This window comes from Carassius carassius, chromosome 2 (genome assembly GCF_963082965.1).
Source record: "Carassius carassius chromosome 2, fCarCar2.1, whole genome shotgun sequence".
In the NCBI taxonomy this organism is placed as follows: Eukaryota; Metazoa; Chordata; class Actinopteri; order Cypriniformes; family Cyprinidae; genus Carassius; species Carassius carassius.
In genome coordinates, this window is record NC_081756.1 from 18,985,257 (window position 1) to 19,007,938 (window position 22,682).

General features: G+C 36.4%; 1 protein-coding gene across 1 annotated transcript in view; it reads right to left on the reverse strand.

Annotated features, from left to right (window-relative positions):
• Nucleotides 1-207: 207 nt before the first annotated feature.
• Nucleotides 208-22,682, reverse strand: part of LOC132105619 (immunoglobulin superfamily DCC subclass member 4-like) — an 83,040-nt gene continuing 60,565 nt past the window's right edge. Inside the window, exons 5-20 of the mRNA XM_059510877.1 lie at nucleotides 21,626-21,757; nucleotides 18,914-19,066; nucleotides 16,845-17,255; nucleotides 15,442-15,606; nucleotides 14,738-14,875; nucleotides 13,589-13,753; nucleotides 11,979-12,200; nucleotides 11,354-11,452; nucleotides 11,076-11,259; nucleotides 10,226-10,353; nucleotides 8,892-9,062; nucleotides 8,641-8,775; nucleotides 7,273-7,375; nucleotides 4,122-4,344; nucleotides 3,724-3,852; nucleotides 208-2,331 (exon numbers count right to left, since the gene is read on the reverse strand). Coding sequence (XP_059366860.1) covers nucleotides 1,801-2,331; nucleotides 3,724-3,852; nucleotides 4,122-4,344; nucleotides 7,273-7,375; nucleotides 8,641-8,775; nucleotides 8,892-9,062; nucleotides 10,226-10,353; nucleotides 11,076-11,259; nucleotides 11,354-11,452; nucleotides 11,979-12,200; nucleotides 13,589-13,753; nucleotides 14,738-14,875; nucleotides 15,442-15,606; nucleotides 16,845-17,255; nucleotides 18,914-19,066; nucleotides 21,626-21,757 — 3,089 coding nt within the window. The 3' untranslated portion in view covers nucleotides 208-1,800. The remainder of the gene's footprint in view (nucleotides 2,332-3,723; nucleotides 3,853-4,121; nucleotides 4,345-7,272; nucleotides 7,376-8,640; nucleotides 8,776-8,891; nucleotides 9,063-10,225; nucleotides 10,354-11,075; nucleotides 11,260-11,353; nucleotides 11,453-11,978; nucleotides 12,201-13,588; nucleotides 13,754-14,737; nucleotides 14,876-15,441; nucleotides 15,607-16,844; nucleotides 17,256-18,913; nucleotides 19,067-21,625; nucleotides 21,758-22,682) is intronic.

The following is a 22,682-nucleotide window of genomic DNA, read 5'->3' on the forward strand; positions in this document are numbered from 1 at the left end:
TCTATTCAGTGAAGTTACTGAAACAGACGAAGACAATCAGCTGAACTGTGGCAATGACTGAGACCGACTAAACTGAGAGTTGTTGTTGGCATCATTGGCAGTCCTGTTGATAACATGAAGACACCAGAATTTTGAGAGTATGTTGATGTTCATCTTCCAATATAACAGCGCTAACATAAAAGAAACTACTTTAAATAAGCGTCTAAAATGTAATAAAACATGATTTTGCATGGAGGACAAAATGTATTTACAGTTCCAGATGAACTCTAAATGGTGACAGATGCATGGCATGAGGACAAAGAATAAGGTACATGACAAGACCTCTGAAAGATGGAGGCCATTTCCTAGTTTGGCTGAAAATGTTCATCTCAGACTCCCTGCGTAGAAGTTCCTGAGAAAAAGAGATGACTGGCATGTCAACAGGTAGATCTTAAACCGTGCGGTTTGCCTTCCACTGTGTTTATACCCCTTCATCTGAAGGGTATATTGCAAAACTGTTGTGATGATCAAGCTTTTTTTTCATAGCAAAGGACTACACAAGCAAATGACCATATGCTTGCACACAGGTGAAAGTTTCAGTAACCGTTACACAAGAATACAGACAGAGTGAGAAGGGCAGTAGATTCTGATATAATCCAAAGGCTATGAATCAGACGGCTTCAAAACCGCCTATTCTATACTCATAAAATCACACAGGAAAAAAAAAAAAAACAATCCTGTAAAGAAATGAGGTAGTGCTGTTGACTGAGAAAAAACTTGGAGCATGAATCAATGTGTCTTTACGAGTACACTCATGAAATGATAGAAAATGTACATGGACTCTTAGTGTTCATTTTGTATTGTTCCTTCTTTTTTTCTTCATTTTTGTCTATAGGTATTTGATACAGCAATCATGTATATACAAATGCACTTTGAATTTGAGACTCCTGAGACACTACGCTCCAGTCAGGGAATGTGTGTTTTTATTTGTATTGTATTCTGGTATGTATGCAAAAATGTACCTCTGATCTGATCAAGTTAAGGACACACTTTCTGTCATCATTTTCTCTCCCTCAAGTTGTTCCACACCTATATGGTTTTCTTACTTCTGCAGAAAACAAACAACATTTTTGTCCATGCACAGGTTTGGAGCAACACGAGCAAGAGTAAATGACAAAATGTTAATTTAAGGGTGAACAATCCCTTTAAACCGGAATAGATGGATAAGCAATATCCATGTAGAACTGAAAAATGGTGCTAATTTTCTGGTACAGACATTTTAAGCACAGATCTGTGTGTGTGTGTGTGTGTGTGTGTGTGTGTGTGTTTGTGTTTATGTGTGGTGACCCTGAGACAGCAGGAGGTGGTATTTGTGGCAGGGTTATCTTCTCTGACAAGATCTTCACCCATTGGCACTGATCTCGTGACGTTCGTCCTGTGAATGAGTTCTGTTTCCATATGCAGGGCTGATTTCAGGGTCCTTAGACTTCACCTCAGAGTAAGAACCCTCTGACTTCATGTGTGCATGTAAACACATAAACCATTTCACTTCAGCACATTCCGTACATACACACAAAGAGGGGTTAAAGTGTGCCACTGATATGCCCTAAAATGCATTTCCATGGAGACTAGTGCTAAAAAAAATATTCTATGTGTACATACATATAAAATAATGGAACCAAAATTTTGCAATAAAACAGCCAAGAGAAGAGGCGTGCGTGGCTATGAGAAAATATCAACTTCTCCGGCAGGAAGGTGCCACTCGGGCTCCTCTGTCCCAGAACTTTAGGAACACCATTTATTACGCTTCTTCCTTCCAGCTTAGGGGTACACATAGTTATGCGCCCCTGAGGTAGAGTGGACAAGGCCAGAGCTGGCAAGGGATGAGGGGGAAGCAGGGAGACCTGGTGAGGGCAGAACCTTTCCTGTAGGGCACAGCCTATGGAGCCCATTCTCCAGGGTCTCTGCCTTTGAGCAAAGGGGTTTGGATGAGTGGAAGCCATTAGTAAGCCCCACACCTTGGTTTTTGGCACTGCCCACTGTCGGCTGGCTTAGTCCACTTTCAAATGGTCCATTGTGATTGGACAGTACTTCTGCGATGAGAGTACTGGGGGTTGGAGATGGAGATCGAGTTTCATGGTTGTTCTCGCTGTGAGCATAAATTGGATGTGGGTTTGATGGAGTTGCCTTCTTTCCAGGAGAAGGGTGCTTGGAAAATGGAGTCTCCAAAGAGAGCTCCATGTCGCTTTGTGGACCCTGGTCAACTGTCGTGTTAGACAGCTGTGAATGTACAATGACTTCAGCCTCCACCTGGTTCTCGCTCAGGGAATACAGCGTCTCCACATGCCCACTCTGCAAATACAGCACATCACAAAAAAACACAACTCTTCAAGTGAGGTTATATTTTTTTATACATTCTTAATATGGTTCTAGTACTTTTTTTTTATGTTGGAATAGTTTATGTATAATAGTTAACGGACCTCTTATTAAGAATTAAGAGTTCTATATTTTTAACCATACATGCATGTAGGAAGAGATTGACTTGAACAGAGTTTATCAAATTAACTGCATTATATGCAAATTAATTAATAAATTTAATCACAACAAATTACATATCGATATTTGAAGGAAAAAAGCTCTCAAATTTGAAGGACATTATATTATTCTATTTTACACTATACAGTACAAAAGTTTGGGGTTGGTAATATTTTTTATGTTTTAGATTAGTTTTTGTTTTTTATCATCTCGTGCTCACAAAGCCTGAATTAAACGGATTAAAATCGCAGTTTTTTAAATCTATTTTGAACATATTTGAAAATGTAATTTATTCCTTTGATGGCAATGCTGAAAACAGGTGTACTACTTCATGTTTTTGTAGAAAATGTGATACTTTTTTCACATCATTCTTTTATGAACAGGAAGTTCAAATGAATTTCATCTCTGTAACAGCATATATGTCTTTATTGTAACCAATTTAATGCATCCTCACTAAACTAAAGTATTGTTTTTGGAAAAGAAAGTATACTGGCCCCAAACGTTTGAACAATAGTGTTTATATATAAAAAAAAAATAATAATAATTTTTTTTTTTTTTTCATTCATTTCCATTGTGCTTTTTTAGTTTCTTGAATGCCACATACTGAAGACACCATGTCAAGCTGAATGTAGTTTCATCAATTAATCACACTAAATCAATGTATGGTCTAATATAAACATTGAATTATGGGGCGAAAACTGGACACTGTGGGTACGGAAGGTGGAAGATCACAATCTAAAATGTTAATGATTTTGTGCAGTACAGTTCAGCACTATTTAATCATAAGAACTGGAAAAACTGATTTTTAAAAATGTCAACAGGGAAATAAAATGATGGCAAAATGAGGAGGAGAGATGGATAAAGGTGTTTTTTTATGTGTTAGCTTCCTGCTGCTCCTATATTTGAGGCACTTTCGGAAGGGCAGTAATTGGTAAATGGTATGCAGACTTCAGCTTTTCATTTCAAGTGTCACATACTAATTAGCCGTCTTCCCCACTGTCTGCTTAATGGTAATTACGTTCTCTGTACATTTCCCATCTGTGTGAGGCACGATCCATCAGCCCCATCCCCCATCACACACATTCATAAACACACAAGCAGATGTGCAAGGATTACATGCATTTCAAAAGATAAAGATCAAAAATCTGTTATATTTCTATATTGTTTTTGTCACACCCCAACATTCATGGTAATTTCTACACTCCTTACCTTATTGTTCTCTGACGGTGGTCCCTCAAGAGCTCCATTGATGAGGGCAGAAGAATCCTCAGTTATAGCATCTCTGTATCTGGTGATCCTATTGGCCCAGTTCCGACTAACGGATCCATTCCAGGCTGGCTGATTGTGGAGCAGAAAGAGGAAACTGAAAGACTGAAAATACTAAAATATGAAAACATTTTCATAGATCAAAATCTTTTGCTGGTCTTGGAATATGCTTATGAAACAACATAGCCCTATCAAAAAGCAAAACCAAACCTTCTTCCTATCCCTCCGATCTCATTGGCTTATAGAAACCTTCTTATCAACAAGGATGCATATTTGGAAGAAAGTTTGTATGGTACATCAAATTAGTGTACTATAGATGCTGGCACAGTTAACTAGCTCACCTTGGATTCTGCAAGGCCATCGTCAGCCCCTTCTATATTACCCATGAGACTCTGCTGCTCAGTGAGGTCTGTGAGGGGCTTGTTGGGGTCTTGTGCATTAGAGGGCATGAGGGTTTCTAACTCATGGCAGTCACTGCAATCAGGCACAGTAGCAGGCACTGGACAGGCATCCTTCCTGTACTGAGGACTCAAAGAACTCGAGTCAAGTCCACCAGACACATCCCTAAAAGTGAGAGAGAGGACGATCATTAAATATCACTTAACGTCTTTATTTATAATGCTAGGTTAAGTGGTGTACAGTACACCACTTTAAACGACCTTTTGAATGTCTAATAAACATTTAATTTCACAAACATTGCAGACTAAGTCAAATCCAGCTGTGAGATCTTGTGAAATGTGCATTTGTATCTTGCATAATCGTGTGTACGTACTCTGCTGTGTTTTATTCATTTGCCCACTGTTATATTTATGTCATTTTCACATGTGTGCCGTGTGTAAAATGAATGTTACCTTGGCTTTATTAAAAAAAAAAAAAAAAAAAAAAAAAAACTATAAAAAAAAAAAAAAAAAACGCCCCAGACCTGTGTGGATCATCTGCCATTTCATACAGTCGATTGATGACTAATATGAGGCAGGGCAACAGCTTACTGCGTGATGGAGCCTAGAAAATGTCCCTAAAATTCAAGACATGGGGCAAAATAACCCCTGTTTGAAATTTTGTCTTATATTTACATCACATAGTTAAGAAATGCCACACAGCTGTAGGCAAAGTGCATTATCACAGGAGTGCAAATGTGATACTCATCTTATACAACAGTTCATTAAGAAGTTAATATTGTGTTATTTTAGACACAATGTTTTCTGGTTTGCTCAGTTTTGCCAACCAAAATATGAAGACAAAGCAGAACTGTTTATCTCTGAGCAACCCACAGCGGCATTTCATTTCTTAATCCACATTTTGAAGGAATTGGGTGAACCATTTGGCGCATTGAACCATTAGCCATAGTTGTGTTGGCTTTGAAGTGGCACTGCACAGACCGATCAGTGTATGACAAAGTACCATAAGAGCGATTCAGAAGCACAAGGAGTCGTCTGCTCTCCAAGCTCTTGCGGTACTTTGATGTCACACACCGATCTGTCTGATGGTGATGACCCGCTTCAAGTCGAACAAGTCTAATGATTCAATGAACCATTCATAAAGAACCATTTACTTCACTCCTGAATGAATCAGCTATTTGAACGAATCACATGAATGAATAAATGACACAATGACTTAATCATTAAGACATTTACCACCACCTACTGGCAGTTTTAGTTTATTATTTAGAGTATCATTTCATTAAAGAAATAATTTTATATTTTCATAGTAATAAATAATAAAGTTAAGAAAATAAATTATTAAAGTTATAGCACACTCAACCAAAAATGACAATATCATCATTTACTCACATGGTCCAAAAGAGTAGGATATATGTAATAAATTTGATCAAACAAAATATTTCTTCCTTTTTGAAATACTATAAAAGAATCAGAAGTTGTCCTCTATAGAAGTTTTAATGCTGAGATCTAATAAATATTATCTAAATATCTAAAGCTGAGGGCTGTCACAGAAGCTTTCAAGGTTCTCAACGATTTCTATAACCTTTTCAAACAGTTCATAGATTCCTCATTTCTTTTTAAGAGACATGATCAGGTTAGGTTTCACAGACTCTGAATTACATTGTCATGCCGAGATTTGCACCTTGCCAGATTATGCACCCTATAGAATTGGTAAGGTTTAGGAGTCGGTGTGGGGGAGGAGTTAGGATTAGGGGTGGGGTTTGGATGCAATCAGGTAGCGACTTCAACGAGGGGGTGCATAATATGAAACTGAAAAAACAAACAAACTTTGTTTTCAGAATTTTCAGAAATGTAACCTGTCTTTTCTTCTTCCCTTTTACTTACATTTATTGTTCAGTGTAAATGTTAAAGAACCAGTCATTTTATCTAATGAGCTTGGTCATAGTTTCACAGCTGGAGGTTCCAAGAGTCTGATGAGTGCATATTAACTCAGCCTCACATACTGAAGCTTGTCAAATTCCCAATCTCACATTAATATCAATGTGTACTTATGTGAAAACATTCAAATCTAAAGGTCACGCATGTATAATGGATACACTATGCTCTATTCATACTCTGTTAACAAATAATCACTGCAGCTGACACAATTCTCAGAAGAAGGTGAAATGAGTTTGGTTCTCTCATTCTCTAAATGCAAAAGCCCAGCAGACTCAATCTGCCTCTGTGGCTGTTCATTAAACCAGCAGAGCTCTAAAAGAGCGAGAGCAATCAGCCATGACTCTCTGCCATTCAGCTCTCAATACCACACATCTGCCACATCTGCTTCAGACACACAAACGCTTGCACACACGCTGTGTGATTGAGTGTTGTTATTCACCCATGTCTCATTCCAGATTAAAGTAACATCCAAAAGGTCCTTGAAACCTTTAAAATTTGAACATAATTTTGGGAGGCTTTTCACTGCAGCTCGTTTGTCATTAAAAGCCTTTGGGGGGAAGACAGATTTCTTCCTAAACTGCAACTGTTGCAGCGTTTTTGTGTGTATAAAAGGAATAGTTTGTCTATAAAATGAAAATGCATTAAAAAAAGAACGTTTCAGTGGGTTCAAATTCTCTGATAGAAAGTGTGATAATATTATTCATACATTATTATAGTACTTATTATTATTTTGAATTAGCTCTTTTTTATATTTTCAGTTTTCATATTCATTTTAGTTCTAAATTTGTCACATGCGTTATCATTTTTATAATTTATTATATTTCTATTTCAATTAGCTGTCAAGGCAATATTGATTTTTTTATGTATTATTATTATTATTATTATTATTCAGATTTATTTCAATAACAGAAAAATAATTTTAGTCATTTCAGCATTGATTAATTATAATAATTATTATTTATTTATTTATTCTAAACACCAGTGACTTTCATTGTATGTATGGACAAAAGCAGAAGAAACATTCTTAAAAAGATATTTTTTGTTCTGAACAATAAAGAGTCATACAGATGAACAACGACAGAATTTTAAATCATTTATAGCCAATGAAGTGATCTTAACTCATGGATCTTACAAAGTTTGAAGAGGCGCATACCGTGTTTTTCCATTGCGGAAACTGACACACATGCAGAGCAGGATGCAGAGCAGACCAACACACACACCAACTATGATACCAGTCACAGCATGGATATCCAGCTCTGTAGGAGAGTGACAGAGTGAGAGAGAGAGAGAGAGAGAGAGAGAGAGAGAGAGAGAGAGAGAGAGAGAGAGAGAGAGAATGAGAATGCATGACAGAAGTGTACAAATCAGTCATCGAGTCATTATACATAATTAAACTTTATAGTAATTCAATACAACTTAATCGTACTTAAGCATAATAATGACACATTAATTACAACACAATGTGTTATATTAATTATAACTCATTTTATGACTGGTGTATGTAAGTCTGTGAATTTCTGTGACCAAATCCCCACAGACGGTGTGTGTATGAGGCTGGAGCGAATCACTTCACACTCCCTGTGGGAATGCTATTAATTGAGTGTCAGTGATGGGCAGAGGCAGATGGCAGTCTCTACACACACACACACACACACACACACACACACACACACACACACACACACACACACCTGTGATGCCTCATGTAGATTTAGAGAAACTTAACTGGCATTATAAACAAGGGTTGTCTTTGCCAAAGCAATAGAAAAAGACATTAAATACATATAAGCACAGTCAGTGCTACTTGCAGGTTCATGTTTTTGAGCCACAGTGTATGCTTTTTGGACTGCAAATGTTCACATATCAGCCAAGTTTTCTGTAGCTCAAAGGGCACTGCAAGGCCATGGGTTTGATTCAGTTGAGTGTATACCTTGAATGAGGTCTATGCCACTTTGAATTAAAGAGTCTAGAAAAGTCACAAATGCAAATGTAACATAAATATATAAATATAGGGAATAAATATATTACATTAATGTAAAGGTTATGAGGTTTCAGTTAGTAGCTATGGGAGGCTGATTATTTTATTCTTCCACTGAAAATATTTGTGGGGGTTTGCAGAATCTCTTGCTCTATAAAGGTCTACTTATACAAAAACAAAAGTTTTTATTCAATTTAATGCTGAAAAAAACTTTTTTTTTTTTATCTTTCTGACCCCAAACTTTCAAACAATAGTGTATCTATTTACATCAGAGGTAAAAACTCACCTGCTAATTAAAAAAACTGCAGGATGTTTTATCATGACCTATTGCTTTTAAAAGTGGAAATCATATGAAACGCTTTAGTGGATCTATAAATTAAATAAATTAAACTAGCCAAAGCAATACTGCAAATTATCAAGTAAATGGTGACCACAGAAACATAATAGAAATCTTAAAGAATAAAATTTGTACACATCCTTAAAAAAAATAAAACATCATACACTCAATAAACAGTGTGAAAACTGTTACATATAAATACACACCATATTTCTTTGGAGGAGTAAAGACATCCTTCACAGGTGAATATGGTCCCACCCCAACTTCAGTGCAGGCCCCCATCTTAAAATAATAACGCATCCCACTCGTCAGGCCTTGGACCTCTGCACTGGTAACAGAACCTAAAGAAAGACAGTGAGACAGAGAGAGATTTATAAGGGAGACAATAACAATTCTCATATGACATGCTACACCATGTGCTTGTTGTTTGGGTGTGTGTGTGTGTGTGTAGATTTACCGTCATGTGTGAGGTTTATCCACAGGTGATCTGGATGGCTGATGTTGCCAGTGTAGAGGATCCAGTAGGTCAAAATGACACCATTTGGCTCCAGTGGAGGGCGCCAGCTCACAAGAACAGAGTATGAGTCCAGTGCACTCAACTGCATGTCCAGAGGCGGAGAGGAGGGTCCTGCGGTAAAAACCCACGTTTATACCCCACACACAAGACACCAAAAAAAGGAAAAGAGATGCATATTCATTAAGAATTATCATCACAATCATTTTGAATTAGACACAATCTTTAAAATGAATATGTATTAAAAAATGATTTTAGACTACTCATACTTCCAGCATTTACCATGGTATACACATACATCAAGGTGCAGTACTTTCAAACATGACATGAGACTATGTTTTCCAGTGTACTCTGAATTCACGAATATAATACTAAAATATAATTATGCATTGCTTTTGAAAGTGTAGCTCATTAAAGGGCTTTTTTGGATCAAAAAATTAAATTACTAAACCAAACGTTAAAAAAAACGTACACAGAAATGTAATATATAAACTGTTAAAATAAAACTTGAATGTACACAAACACACATTAAAAAAAAATCATATATGAAACATGTAGGGTGAGGGGAGATTTTCCACTAGTTAAGAGATTGCAGATGGTTTTGTTATATCGGACAGTTTTTTCTGTACGAAAAAAGTCTTTGCCAAGAAAAGCACATTTAAAGGTTTGTGGTGTTATAATGGTCACAGCATGTGCTGTCTGGGAGTTAAGGAGATACCACAAGTATAAAATCTGCTTGTTTTTTTTTTTTTTAAGTGTCCACTACTTCTTCCCCCACAAGAGTAGATAAAGCTCCTCTCAGTTGGTCTGACACTAAATCACTGTGGCAACATGCCCCTCCCCGCCATCACTTGGCTAGACTGACTGACAAGCTGAAAGACTCTTGGCCAACAAGAGGAGCAAATTCCATCTGGGCTTTTAATTAAAGCCAATTATCTCCTGACGCCTCTCCCTATTAATCCTCTAACTGTTAACCTAACACAAACACACTGACCCACACAACTCACACACTTGCAGTACACTCACAAATACGTATTCATTCATCACTTCCCACATTTCAAAAAACCCACAGACACTCACGCTTCTGTACACACAATAATTAGAGCTCTCGCTCACACACGGACTAACTCAAGACAGTGTGAACTCTGCCAGATTTTCCAGAAAAGTAACAATCACAAAAGACCATATTCCATAGAATTTAAACTCTATAAAACTTTCTTTTTCACATATATTAGGCAGAAAGGTTCTTTTCCAGCACTGAAAGGGGCTGTACTCACTGTCTGGAAGTGTGGACTCTTCCACTGTGCTGCTGAAAGGGCCACTCATATCAGCTCCGTTAGACTGCACAGCGATTTCATAGCTTGTGAAGGGCTTCAGTGATTCCAGTAAAATCTCCTGAGAAGAGCTGAAATACAGTAAGATACAGAGAAATAGAGTCAGAGGACTGGTTGACTGAGAAGGGATTATTTAACGGTCAATGTTGCTATCATCGAATCATTCAAAAAAATGCTTTAAAATGTTTTAAAAAGAAGTCTCATATGTTTACAGCTCCATTTATTTAATCAAAAATACAGTCAAGCATTCATATTGTGAAAATGATTAATAAATAATTAACAATAAATATATATTTTTTATATAATTTATTCATGTGATGGCAAGGCTGAATTTTCAGCAGCCATTACTCCAGTCTTCAGCATCACACAATTTTTCAGAAATCATTCTGATATGCTGATTTGGTACTCAAGACACATTAGTCATATTATCAATGTTGAAAACAGTTGTGCTGCTCAATATTTTTCCGGTAGATGAGTAGAATTGATTGCAAAATTATAAATGTCTCTATTGTCAGTTTTGATCAATTTTTGATCAGTCTTTAAAAAAATATATCTGTCAGATATAATAAATATAATATGTAGTGAGGGAAAATGCTATAAAATATTTGACACACAATATTTACTTCAAATTCACAAAAAATAATGAAAAAGAAGATGTGCAATTTTTATTAATGGCTTTTGGTAAATGTATTCTCAGTGTGGAGATAAATGTTTATGTGCTTTCAGAGCTCATTTCACAATGATTGTTAATAATCTGTCGAAACATGAACATGTTTATGCATATGCCTAGTACCTGGTATAGTATGAGACCAGCGATGCATTGCGTATTCCTGCGGGGCTGCAGCGTATAGTGTAGTTGATGATTCGCACATTGCTAAAGTGCGGTTTCTCCCAGTGGAGCCAGATAGAAGTGGAACTGTTTGCACGAGCTCTGACACTGATGGGTGGCAATGGTGGGAGAGAGTCTGTTGTCCGCACTAAGAAAACGATACACACACACACCCAAATGTACTCCTATTTCAATCCACAGGACAGCTAGATCTGATCTGATGTCCTCACAACCACACGCACCTCGTGTGAGCTTCTCTGTTCTGCCCTTCCAGACAGCAGGATATCCCTCAGTCTGTTTATTAAAGGCCCAAACCTTCACCTCGTACAGCTGATCAGGAGCTGAAACAATCAGACAAGTAAAACAATCACATGGACATACTTTAAAGCATTATGCATGCTTTGCATTCAAGCTGGTGTAGACCAGTGTGATTTTAGTACCAATGAGATGAATAACCGGCATATAATAATCAAAATATTTTTTGTAATTCGACAATTTTCATTTTAGTAAAAACTAAATTTTTGTAATTTTTATACTTTTTGTTTTTTAAATATATATAGTTTTTATAAATGTTTTATTTTAGTTTTAGGTATTTTAGTACTAGATGAAAATAATAAATGTTGCTTTGAAATTCACACACACACACACACGTTTATGACAATATATATAATGATTTTTTTTAATGGTTTTAGTCTTAGTTAACTATAATGACACCGATGTACACTGTTGGCAATTAGATAATACAGCCAGCTGATCTTCAGTTTTCCCTTCCTATCCCTTATTTTTCAATTTTTATTAGAAAATGAATTAGTATATTTGTATGCAAGATTATAGTTTATGTAAATAAAGTTACTGTTCAACTCGCACCAAGTCCTGTGACCTCATGGTGTTTAACTCTCTTCCTCAGTTTGATCTGCTGATTCCTCTCGTTGATCATAGGCTTCTCCTCATTGGCCAGCTCCTCTCCATCCAGTTCCCTACAGGAAAGCTTGTAGCCGATGATTTGAGTGTGATTGGGTGGTGGCTGCCATGTGACATGGAGGGAATGCATTTTGGCTCTTACTTTGAGCTCAGTGGGAGCAAAGAGCACTGGGAAAGACAACAGAGGGTGTTGGTGAGAATGGCAGTGTTTTGTGTGTGCACTAGCAGGGCTGTCATAAGCAGTGGCGCCTCCAGGACATTTTTAATGAAGGATGTTGAAAACTGCATACAAATTAAACTGGTATTTAAAACAAGCATAAAAAAAGCCTGCAAGCTTATCCCACTGCCATAATCATGTGGACCAGAATGATCAGATTATTTTATTTACCCATGTTTAATTTCTCATTTAGGCTTCAAGAATAGCCAATGTCTTATAATGGGAAAAATCACAATAAATAATTAAATTTATTTAATTTTGATACAAAATTAAAATAATATGGGTTGATGACTTCAAAATGGCTATGGACTAAACAGAAGATACATAGATTCATCATCAGATTGTATGCTAAAATTATCATAACATCCATTACTGTTCAAGCTTGGGGACATTAGGATTTGTTTTGTTTTGTTTTTGGCAAAAAACAAACAAACAAAAAAACTTCTATTTATCAAGGACACATTAAATTGACCAAAAGTGACAGTAAATACATTTATAATGTTACAAAAGATTCCCATTTCAATTAAAAGTCATTGTTTAGAACTCTTTATGCATCACAGAATCTTGAAAAATATGTTTGACAATTTCCACAAAAATATTAAGCAGCACAAATGTTTTCAACATTAATAATAACAAGAAATATCTCTTGAGCTCCAAAGCAGCATATGATTTTGCAAGGATCATAAAGACTGGAGTAATGACTGCTGAAAATTCAGCTTTACTATCACAGGAATAAATGACATTTCAATATCTATTAGAATAGAAAACTTTATATATATATATATATATATATATATATATATATATATATATATATATATATATATATATATATAATATTTCACAGTATTACTGTTTTTATTGTCATTTGGATTAAAAAAATGCAGCTATGAACAGCAGTGTATTTAGGACTTTGTACTTGACTATAGATTTGAACTTCGTACCAGAGCAGACAAGATCTAAACTATACACACACACACACACACACACACACACACACAAATATATTAGGGAAATAAAGCATGTTGTGACATATGTTTACAGTACCTGAGTTTTTCTTCTTATAAATTCAAAATATTTAAATATATTCTAAAAATTCTAAAAAAAAAAAATTTGGCCATGTCTGATCATTCACATAGATATAATAATCACTATTTAGTCTAAAGTTAAACAAAAATGTATAGTCTTAGTGACTGCAAGACCAATGGGGTGGTCAGTGTTGTTTTAGAGGGATCAACAGCCCCTTGGAGGCACCACTGCATATAAGTTTAACCTTGTGCGAGTTGAAACTGGTAATATTGTGCATATAGTGCATTTGTATGTGTTTGTGTTCACTCACCCTGAGTAAGGTTTGGTGTGTGGTGCGAGGCCCACTCAGAAGACTGACTAAACCCAGCTCGTGTTCCTGCCGCAATCCGGATCTGGTATGTTTGATTTGGTTTCAGATCCTTTAAAGTCACCTGTGTCTCATTCCCACTCACTTCCACAGAGTATATGTGATCCACTGAAGGCCACACACACACAAACACATGCCAGAAAATAAGTATGCCATTGAAAATAATGGCTGATAAAGAAGCATGAACAATGTCTGATTGTCTGAATTGAGTTTGCTTCTTTTTCTCATTCTATGTCACAGGCCATCAGACTGAATCTGTCTTTTGTTCAACCTTTGTTACTGTTCATTAAGCACTCAAAGCCAGAGCAATCAGCCACGTCTGTGCCATTCAGCTCAAAATAACTCTAGTGTGAAGGACACAAGTGTGTGGCTGTTACTGATGCAGGTATCTTTTTTGCAGTCTATCTTTACTGCCCAAAACAAATATCCCTTAAGTGGGAAAAATAAAATATTATTATTCTTAAAATACCCCAGACATGCCACCTGCCCTACTTGTGACTACAGATAATGCAAAAAGCTACGAATTAATCAGCCAAAATGCATCCATCAACATGTTTCAAGTTCAAACCACACACACAGCCTAAATAGATCTTAACCATAGAAATCTTACTGTATCATATTTCATATGCAAATTTCTCAAAGGCCTCCCTGTGATTAACAATCAAAACTTTGCTGAAATACCTATTATACACGATTTACTACATGCCTTTGATGTCCGACTGATAGGTTGTACTTTTTTAGCAAGTAAAGGCCTTTTAGTTTAATTCTAAAAGTTTAATTTGAATATGATACATCAGGCTTTTGAGAAACATTTATTTGTACATCAAATTTGTTATTGCTTGCTATTGCTTAATCAACATTGTATTTCAATGCATTAACTTACTTCTTGGCCATATAAATATCAGAAACTGCACCAAAATGCGAGGATATGAACAAAATCTATATTTTTTTCTCCTCAAGTATGACCTCCACATTCTCCTATATAATTTTTTGTAAAGGTTTAATAAACTCTAAAAACTATTATGACTATTATGTAATATGTCAGGGTTTCTGGGGATAACACCACAGTGTCAGTAGGTTGTGCTGTCTTACCCTGCTCCAGCGCTCTGTAGTCAATGCGGTAGCGTGTGATGGCTCCGCGGCTCAGCTGTGAGGAAAGAGGTAGCCACATGACTCTGATGTCAGTGGGAGATGTACTCAGCAGGGACAGCTGTGGAGAAGCACTGGGAACTGCGGAGAGCACAAAGCAAACAAAGAGTTACAAAACAGTGTTGTGTCCCAAATGATGAACTATGCATTTACACTATGCACTATGTATTCTGTAGTCTAGTATATTCATTTTATAAGGCTATTTTATCATCCAGCATTAAAGTCTGATAGCCCCTCTCTTTCCGCTGTGAAAGGAATGCTGCAACACTTGAGTGTCCAACATTCCCCACTTCGTTTTTTCAGTTCTTGAAACACAGATATTGGTAAAAAGAAATGCATAGCCTGTATGCACTGTAAGTTGCTTTGGATAAAAGCGTCTGCTAAATGCATAAATGTAAATGTTCACGTATTCTATACATAAAAATGTGCATATTGTATATTGCACAGTATGCAAATCGCAATAGCACAAGTAGTATAATAGCGTGCTTCTGACCATAGTCTGTGAGTACACATAATTTATAACACGCTTCAGGTGTAAGAAACCTTTAGTAAGGTAGAAAAATAACTGCACTTTTAGACGTGTCAAATAGTCAATCCCCATTCCTCTGCATTGAAAAGCTGACCTCTTCCCATTAGTCAGTGCTCACCATCCTCTAGCATCTCCACGGTAACGGGCTGTGACGGGCGGCTGGCCCCAATGAGCGAGTAGGCCACTACATAGAAAGTGTAGGTTGTGTGAGGGAGCAGCTCCTTTACGTGCAGCTCTGTTGTGTCATTATTCACTGCAAACTGATACTCCATGTTGTCTGAGCCTGTCAACACACAAATAGACAATACATTTGCTTTTAAAGATTTGACGTAGCCAAAATATGTTTTACGATAATCCTCTGGATATGAGTTTCTAAATGAAGAGAAGCGTGACCCAATAAGTAGCTGGATTTCCATCCAAAGTTGCAAATTTAACTTATGCGCAAAATTGGAATATCGCACAAAACATTTGCGAACAAGCAGCGTTTCAATCCAACGAGTCAAATAGAACAAAATCGTCACTTCCTGATAAACTGCCACTATACAGCACTAAGAAAAGTAGGAGAAGCTACTGAATATAATAATTTTCATCTATAATAAATGACTTGCACCTCAGAACAAGCAGACAAAACACAATGAATCCGGTTATTGCTTTTGGAGGTGGATGCTGCTGTTTGGGAATCCAGTCGTTTAATAGTTCTGGAAGGCAATTATACAGAAATACTTTGACAGACTTTGCTCTGGCATTTCCGAATGACCATAACAACTTTTATTTTAATTTTAGATGCTGTGGAAAGAGATCGGTCCACTGATTAGTCAGGATTTACAGTCTCACAGCGCAAAGTCACATTACTTTTTTAATGCGCCAGGAATAATTTATTTGCAAAATGCGTTTCCATATCCCTTTATTGAAATTAACCCTTTTTCGCACAAGTCAAAAACCACCTCGAGCAAGCATAAAACTTTTTTGCGAATTAAGGCAATTTCTATTCGAAATTCAGCCTTTCCATCACTCGATTCTGATGCGATACTTCCAAATGCGCATAAAAGCAGAATGATGGAAACCCAGCTAGTAACAGTGGAGCTTACATATGGCTTGTGGTTTTGCACAGTCACGTGGACTGATCCACTTAAGCTGGATACATTGTAATGAAAAACACTGGAGGCCAAACAGGGACTCCAGTAACTTCTAGTAACAAAATAGGAAAGTGCTCACAGAAAGTTGTGTAAAATTTGAGAACAAATTAATGTTCTTTAATATTAAACTAGAGTTATTATAGTATTATTTAAATTATATACTATTATAGGACCATCAACTGAGACTTTCTGTAAATCAGTGTAATTATTGACTTTTTGACAATATGCAGTTAAAGATAGATTATGCATTCTGTAGTATTTTTTTTTAAATATTAACATATATGTTACAACATTATAAATTATCTCAGCATTTTTCTTCACCAGTGTTTCTTTACTCCCCTTTCTGAATTATGAAATCCATACAAACGCTCTTCCTCTCTCTCACCTGCTGTGCGTTGGTAGTGTACTGAAAATCCAATGATCTGGTCACTGTTATGTTCAGGTGGGTCCCAGGTGAGCAGGGCAGAAGTGCTAGAGTGGGGTATGGCCAACACATGACGAGGAGGGCTAGGCAGCCCCTCCCTCACGATGACAGACAGCTTGGCAGTGGCACAGGCGGTGCCCAGGCTGTTGGCAGCAATACACTGGTAGTATCCCGCATCGTCCAGCTGCAGCTGGTTGATGAGCAGAACTCCAGGGTTCTGAGTCTTTACCCGGGCATTAGACTGGACCGGTTCACCATTCTTCAGCCAGCGCAGAGCAGGGGGAGGGTCACCCGAACTATTACACACAAACCGAGCTGTATTTCCCCGGGACAGGGACACCGCCTCTGGGGGCTGGAGGATGACTGGTGGAGCTGTGGGGGAAAGGATCATATAGACATATTACTACAACTTATTAAGTACCATGAACTGCCAGGTTAATGTTAATATAAATATAGATTTTTTATTCCTGTTTGTAATGTTTAAATAAAAAAAAAATAGTTTGCCCAAAAATGAACATTTGCTGAAAATGTACTCACCCTCAGGCCATTTCTTTCTTCATCGGAACAGATTTGGAGACATTTAGCATTACATTACTTTCTCATCAATAGGTCCTCCACAGTGCTGTCAGAATGAGAGTCCAAACAGATGATAAATACATCAATAATTCAAAGTCAATCCACTGCTTGATTGGTGTTTTTGTCATTATCAGATCTTTGAACTCTCATTCTGACGGCACCCATTCACTGCAGAAGATACACTTGGGAGAAAGTGATATAATGCAAATCTGTTCAGATGAAGAAACACATTCATGTAGATCTTGGATTGCCTGAGGTAAAGTACATTTTCAGTCAACTTTTATTTTTGGGTGTCTTATTCCTTTAACTATGTTAATGTTAACTTAGAAAGGTAAACTTGGGGGGAAAAAGTGTATATATAAATTAACCAAGATTAATTTATTGTTTCTTGAAAGTTCATATTAGCTATTGTATGAACTATAAGTAATACAGAATAAGTGTCAGAGTAATCATGTATAAATCAACCAATGGGTAAAAAAAAAATTATTACACCCATAAAATGAGTCATATTGTAGGTTCAAACATAAACACAAGCTATAAACTTATTTTAGTATAATTTTTCAAGGATTAAAAAAAAAATCTACTATTATTTTCCCTCCCTGCAAAACAGATGGGAATCAATTAGATGAAGCCTCCCCTAGTGAGTAAAATAGTTTCTAAAGGTTTTCAGAGGAAAAATTATATTGTACTTCCATGCAGAAGATTTCTTGACTGTTTTATGGTTTTTTGCTTGAGATTGCTTCTTTATAAATAAGTTATTTTTTTATGAAATGTCTACATTTCCCAAGCATCCAGCTAAATCAAAAGATCAGTCAGTTTATGCACTGCATTTGCACTGCAATCTTTGACAAACCTCATTAGATAGTGTTTAGTAACGGAAGATTCCACTTAAATGTGCAGTTCAGAAACATTGATCATGATCCTTGTGATTATTCCACTGAACATTTATTGTCTTCTTCTCATGCATTGTTCACTTGCATGACAAACACAAATACAGTAAGCACTACCTAAAATAATAAACAACAGTATTGCCATAATGGTTTTGCTACCATGGTGTGTGTGTATACCATTTATACTGTATATAACATTTATGAATTTTTCATCCAGTCAGCAAGATCAGCAAACATCTTTTTACCATCAGTTTCTACTTATCAGAAAGCATAATGATTTTACTCAGGATGACAAGCCAAAGGGTTCTATAGTACAGTAGTATAGAAATATTCAAAGACCATGAAAATTTGAAAACTAAAACTTAACAGCCATTAAAACTCCTAGCCAATTAATTGTTTTGTGCTTGATAAATAAAGTATACAGCTTCCCTTATGTTTGATTCACTGATTCTGAATCAATAAGACTCACTGTATATTTTGTGCATTTACAATCCTTCAGTAATGTATCCAGTATTTATGCAGAATATGTAGGATTCATTAAAAGGAAAACGCACAAACAATTACCCAGTACTCGAAGTTCAGCAGGAGATGAAACGAAATCTCTGGTCTTGGGTTTGTTGGCACGACACACATACACTCCAGCATGGTGACTGCGGGTGTCAGGAATCACTAGGTTAGTTGCCAAGACAACCACATCTGTAGCTATCGGCTTCCCATCTATGGGTCCCAAAGAAGAGGTTGTGGGAAAAAAAGCAAAAAATGTAAAAGAAAATGAATAATCAATAAATCAAGACTAAGCAAGCAGGGACATTTACATTTTTAAGTATACAGCTGTCCATTTGAAAAACAGCACCCTTGAAAAAGCTCTATTTTAGGATTTAGCCAGGTCACTACTGTATCCAAGTCTCATGTACTATTAATAAGAAAAAATAAAATATTTAATAAAACAGTTAAAGTGTTAAACGAATAGTTAAAGGAAAGTCGGAATTTAATACCGTCATCAATTACTCAACCTCATGTTGTTTCAAATCTGAATACATTGCAATTACTGTACAATGAAGAGGGCCGATTGTTTAATATTCCAGTAAAGCATGCAAACAGCAGCACTACAGTATCAAAAAGTGTCCATACAATATCTCCCATTTTGTGACACATGCCAGAAAGAAATTCTTGTGTGTCTAAAGTAGCTTGAGGGGCAAAAAATGATCCGATTTTGAATGAACTATAATGGTGTGCAATGGACATCATTAACCATCAGAGGTCAGTACAGCACTGGCTGGTAAGGCGTGCATTAATGACCAGGGGCGTCACTAGGCCCTTTTTAGGGTGGCTTCAGCCGGCTCCTCCCCTTATCTGAGTTTGCTTGGATTTAGCGCATTTTTCAATCTTCAGTGGCGCCGAGCAGAGCGAACATCAGAGAGCACAAGGTGTGTGTCGTGTGTGCGTGCATTTATTGATAGATTACTAATGCTATGATATTACATCTGCATCGGTGCAGTTTTTTTGTCATAAATGCATTGCAGTTTACATAATGTAATGTTACTGGAGCATTGGGAGCAACACGGGACGGTTCGGTTTCTCATCCAATACCAATACGTTTCGCTGCGTTCACCTTCAGCCCTATCACACAGTGTGATAGTTGTTTTTTATTCCTACAAAAATGAAGCGATTAACACCCATGAAAAAACGATCATGATTTATTTTATTTATTTGCTTTTTAAACTTTAAAACATATTATTATGTATTTTGGCGTTACATTATGCTGCCATGCACAGAAATGATTAAAGACACACATCATTATCTGAAAGCACTAGATGGCCCAGAGAGAGAACATCATTATTATTTTGGAGTTTTTTTGTTTTGTATTAATAAATATAGTTTTGTATTAAGTAATAATGAATCAGGAGGAGTGTACATACATATATTAGAGTAAGAGTAAAAGGGATTTGTGATTTTCTTTTAAGTACTTGATTTGAAGTGGCAAATTGATAATTCATGTTGTTATTTTTAATAAATAGAAAAAAATATAGAACAGATTAATCATATTGCCAATAGACAGTTACATTAATACACGTTTAGCTGGTTAGTTAAATGATTTGAAATTAAATAGATTTTCACGGGGTGACTATGTGAATAACCAACCGTATTGTTGATTAAAAAGGCTAAAAAGCTTAAAAAATAAAATAATTTATATTTCATTGTTGATGGACTTAGTTACCTAGCTTTCCTGGTAGCTTTGTCTGAGAAAATGATTCATAAATCAACCTATCAGTTGACCCTATGTTTACTTTCTTCACTGACAGACAAAAATAAAAAGCCTATATCAGTCAAAGCTCAGCTTTACGAGGGAAAAGACAGAGCAAGATAAAAACCAAGAGAAAAAGAGTGTGATGCTGATGAGGTGAGAAAAAAAACAGCTGCCCGCACATGGTTTTAAAGCTATTGTCATCCAATTTTTTTTGGCCTTCAAACCATCTTAAAATGCACATATGTAGATCAGAGAAATCAAAATTTTCTCGGGGGAGCATGCCCCCGAACCACCCTAAATACCTCACATTCGGTACCTCAGTGATTAGAAAACTGTGCCATATGCATGTTACTGGATGAATGAATGAAACTAGTTAACAATGAGCATTTTTTTTTTACATCATACCCTCATTGGGGGCTGAGCCCCCCTAAAATGAAAATCCTAGAATCGCCCCTGTTAATGACTCTAGACACTGGCCGTCTGCAGCTGCCATTAGCGCGCACCACTCAAACAAAGAAAAAAAGACACCTCATGATTTTTTACATCTTTTTAATTTTTAATGAAACCTAATGAAAATAATGCTCTCAGTTAAATAGTCTTGGCATTATTGTAGGGGGGGGCAAAATGAGGTCCGTAATGAACATGGATGGAGGCAGTAACAGTGAGGGTGAAGGGTGGGGGTGTAGTTGGGCAGAGCCACGTGTCTATAGACCAAACATATAAGCTTACCTAATAAATCACAATTTGTGTAGTTAATTAACATTGTAAGCACTCAAAGTTCACAGTGGACACAGCACTAATTACAACTCGGCCTTTCAGCTGATACTTTAATCCAATACAACAATGCACTTATTACAAGCACAATGTCTCCTAATCAACCCAGGGGTTTAAGTGCTTTATTCAAAGGCACCGCAATGATTGTTTCAACATATTGAACCTACTATGCTCTCCTACTCCTGAAAACCTTCAACTTGTCAGTTAGTCTAGATCTATCAACAGCAGCACTTGTGTGTGTAATTGCGTATTACCCTGTCTGCTCCATGATACGAAAGGTTTGGGTTCACCCTGAGCCATGCACTCCATCACAGCCGGACGACCCATGACCACTGTAGAGTTCCGTGGTGGAGCCACAATCACCACCTCACTCTCCTGAGACACACCTGTGAGACGCAGATTATTATGAGTCTGTGTTTGTACAGTATATAGGATAAATATAGGATACAGTATTCACCATCAGGCACATGGGTTTGCTCGAAAGCAGCACCAGGTGAAGCAAATGACCCAACAGGGGACACCATTTCCTCTTATGCTCACAGGAAGTGAGAGAGACAGACAAAGAGTGAGATAGGATTGAGGAGAGGAGGGAAGAGTCATGAAGCAGAGTGTGATGGAAGGATTGATACAATGAGGCCAAAGAGGATAGGTGTCATTTATCTGGGTTGGAGCTGTCATAAATAAAATAAAAACATTTAAAATAATATATTAAAAATATATATTTTATTCATCTGAGAATTTTATTCAGCAAGGGTGCATTAAATTGATAAAAAGTGACAGTAGATATTTATAATGATACAAAAGATTTCCATTTCAAATAAACGCTGTTCACAATTTTCACAAAAATATTTAGCAGCACAAAACTGTCTTAAACATTTATATTAATATGAAATGTTGCTTGGGCAAAAAATCTACATCTGCTAAAATTAAAATGTAAGCTGCTAAAAATTTAGCTTTTACATTAAAATATAAAAAGTCAAAAGTAATTTAACATTATAATATAATTTCTCAATTATTACTGTATTTTAAGACAAATAAATGCATGCCTGCTGAAAAATAAATAAATAAACATAAAACAAAAAATTTACTCCAAACTTATGTTGTGTATTATATTGTGAAAGTATTTATATATAATATATATATATATATATATATATATATATGATGGTATGATGGTCATAAATTAATCACTTTGATTACATACAGAAGCAATCTCATATGCATGAGAGCACAGGGATTTAAAGTGGGTCAGATTTCTGAGGCTACGAGGTGCACTGTGTAAAAGCAGTGCGAGTGTGTGTGTCTGTATTA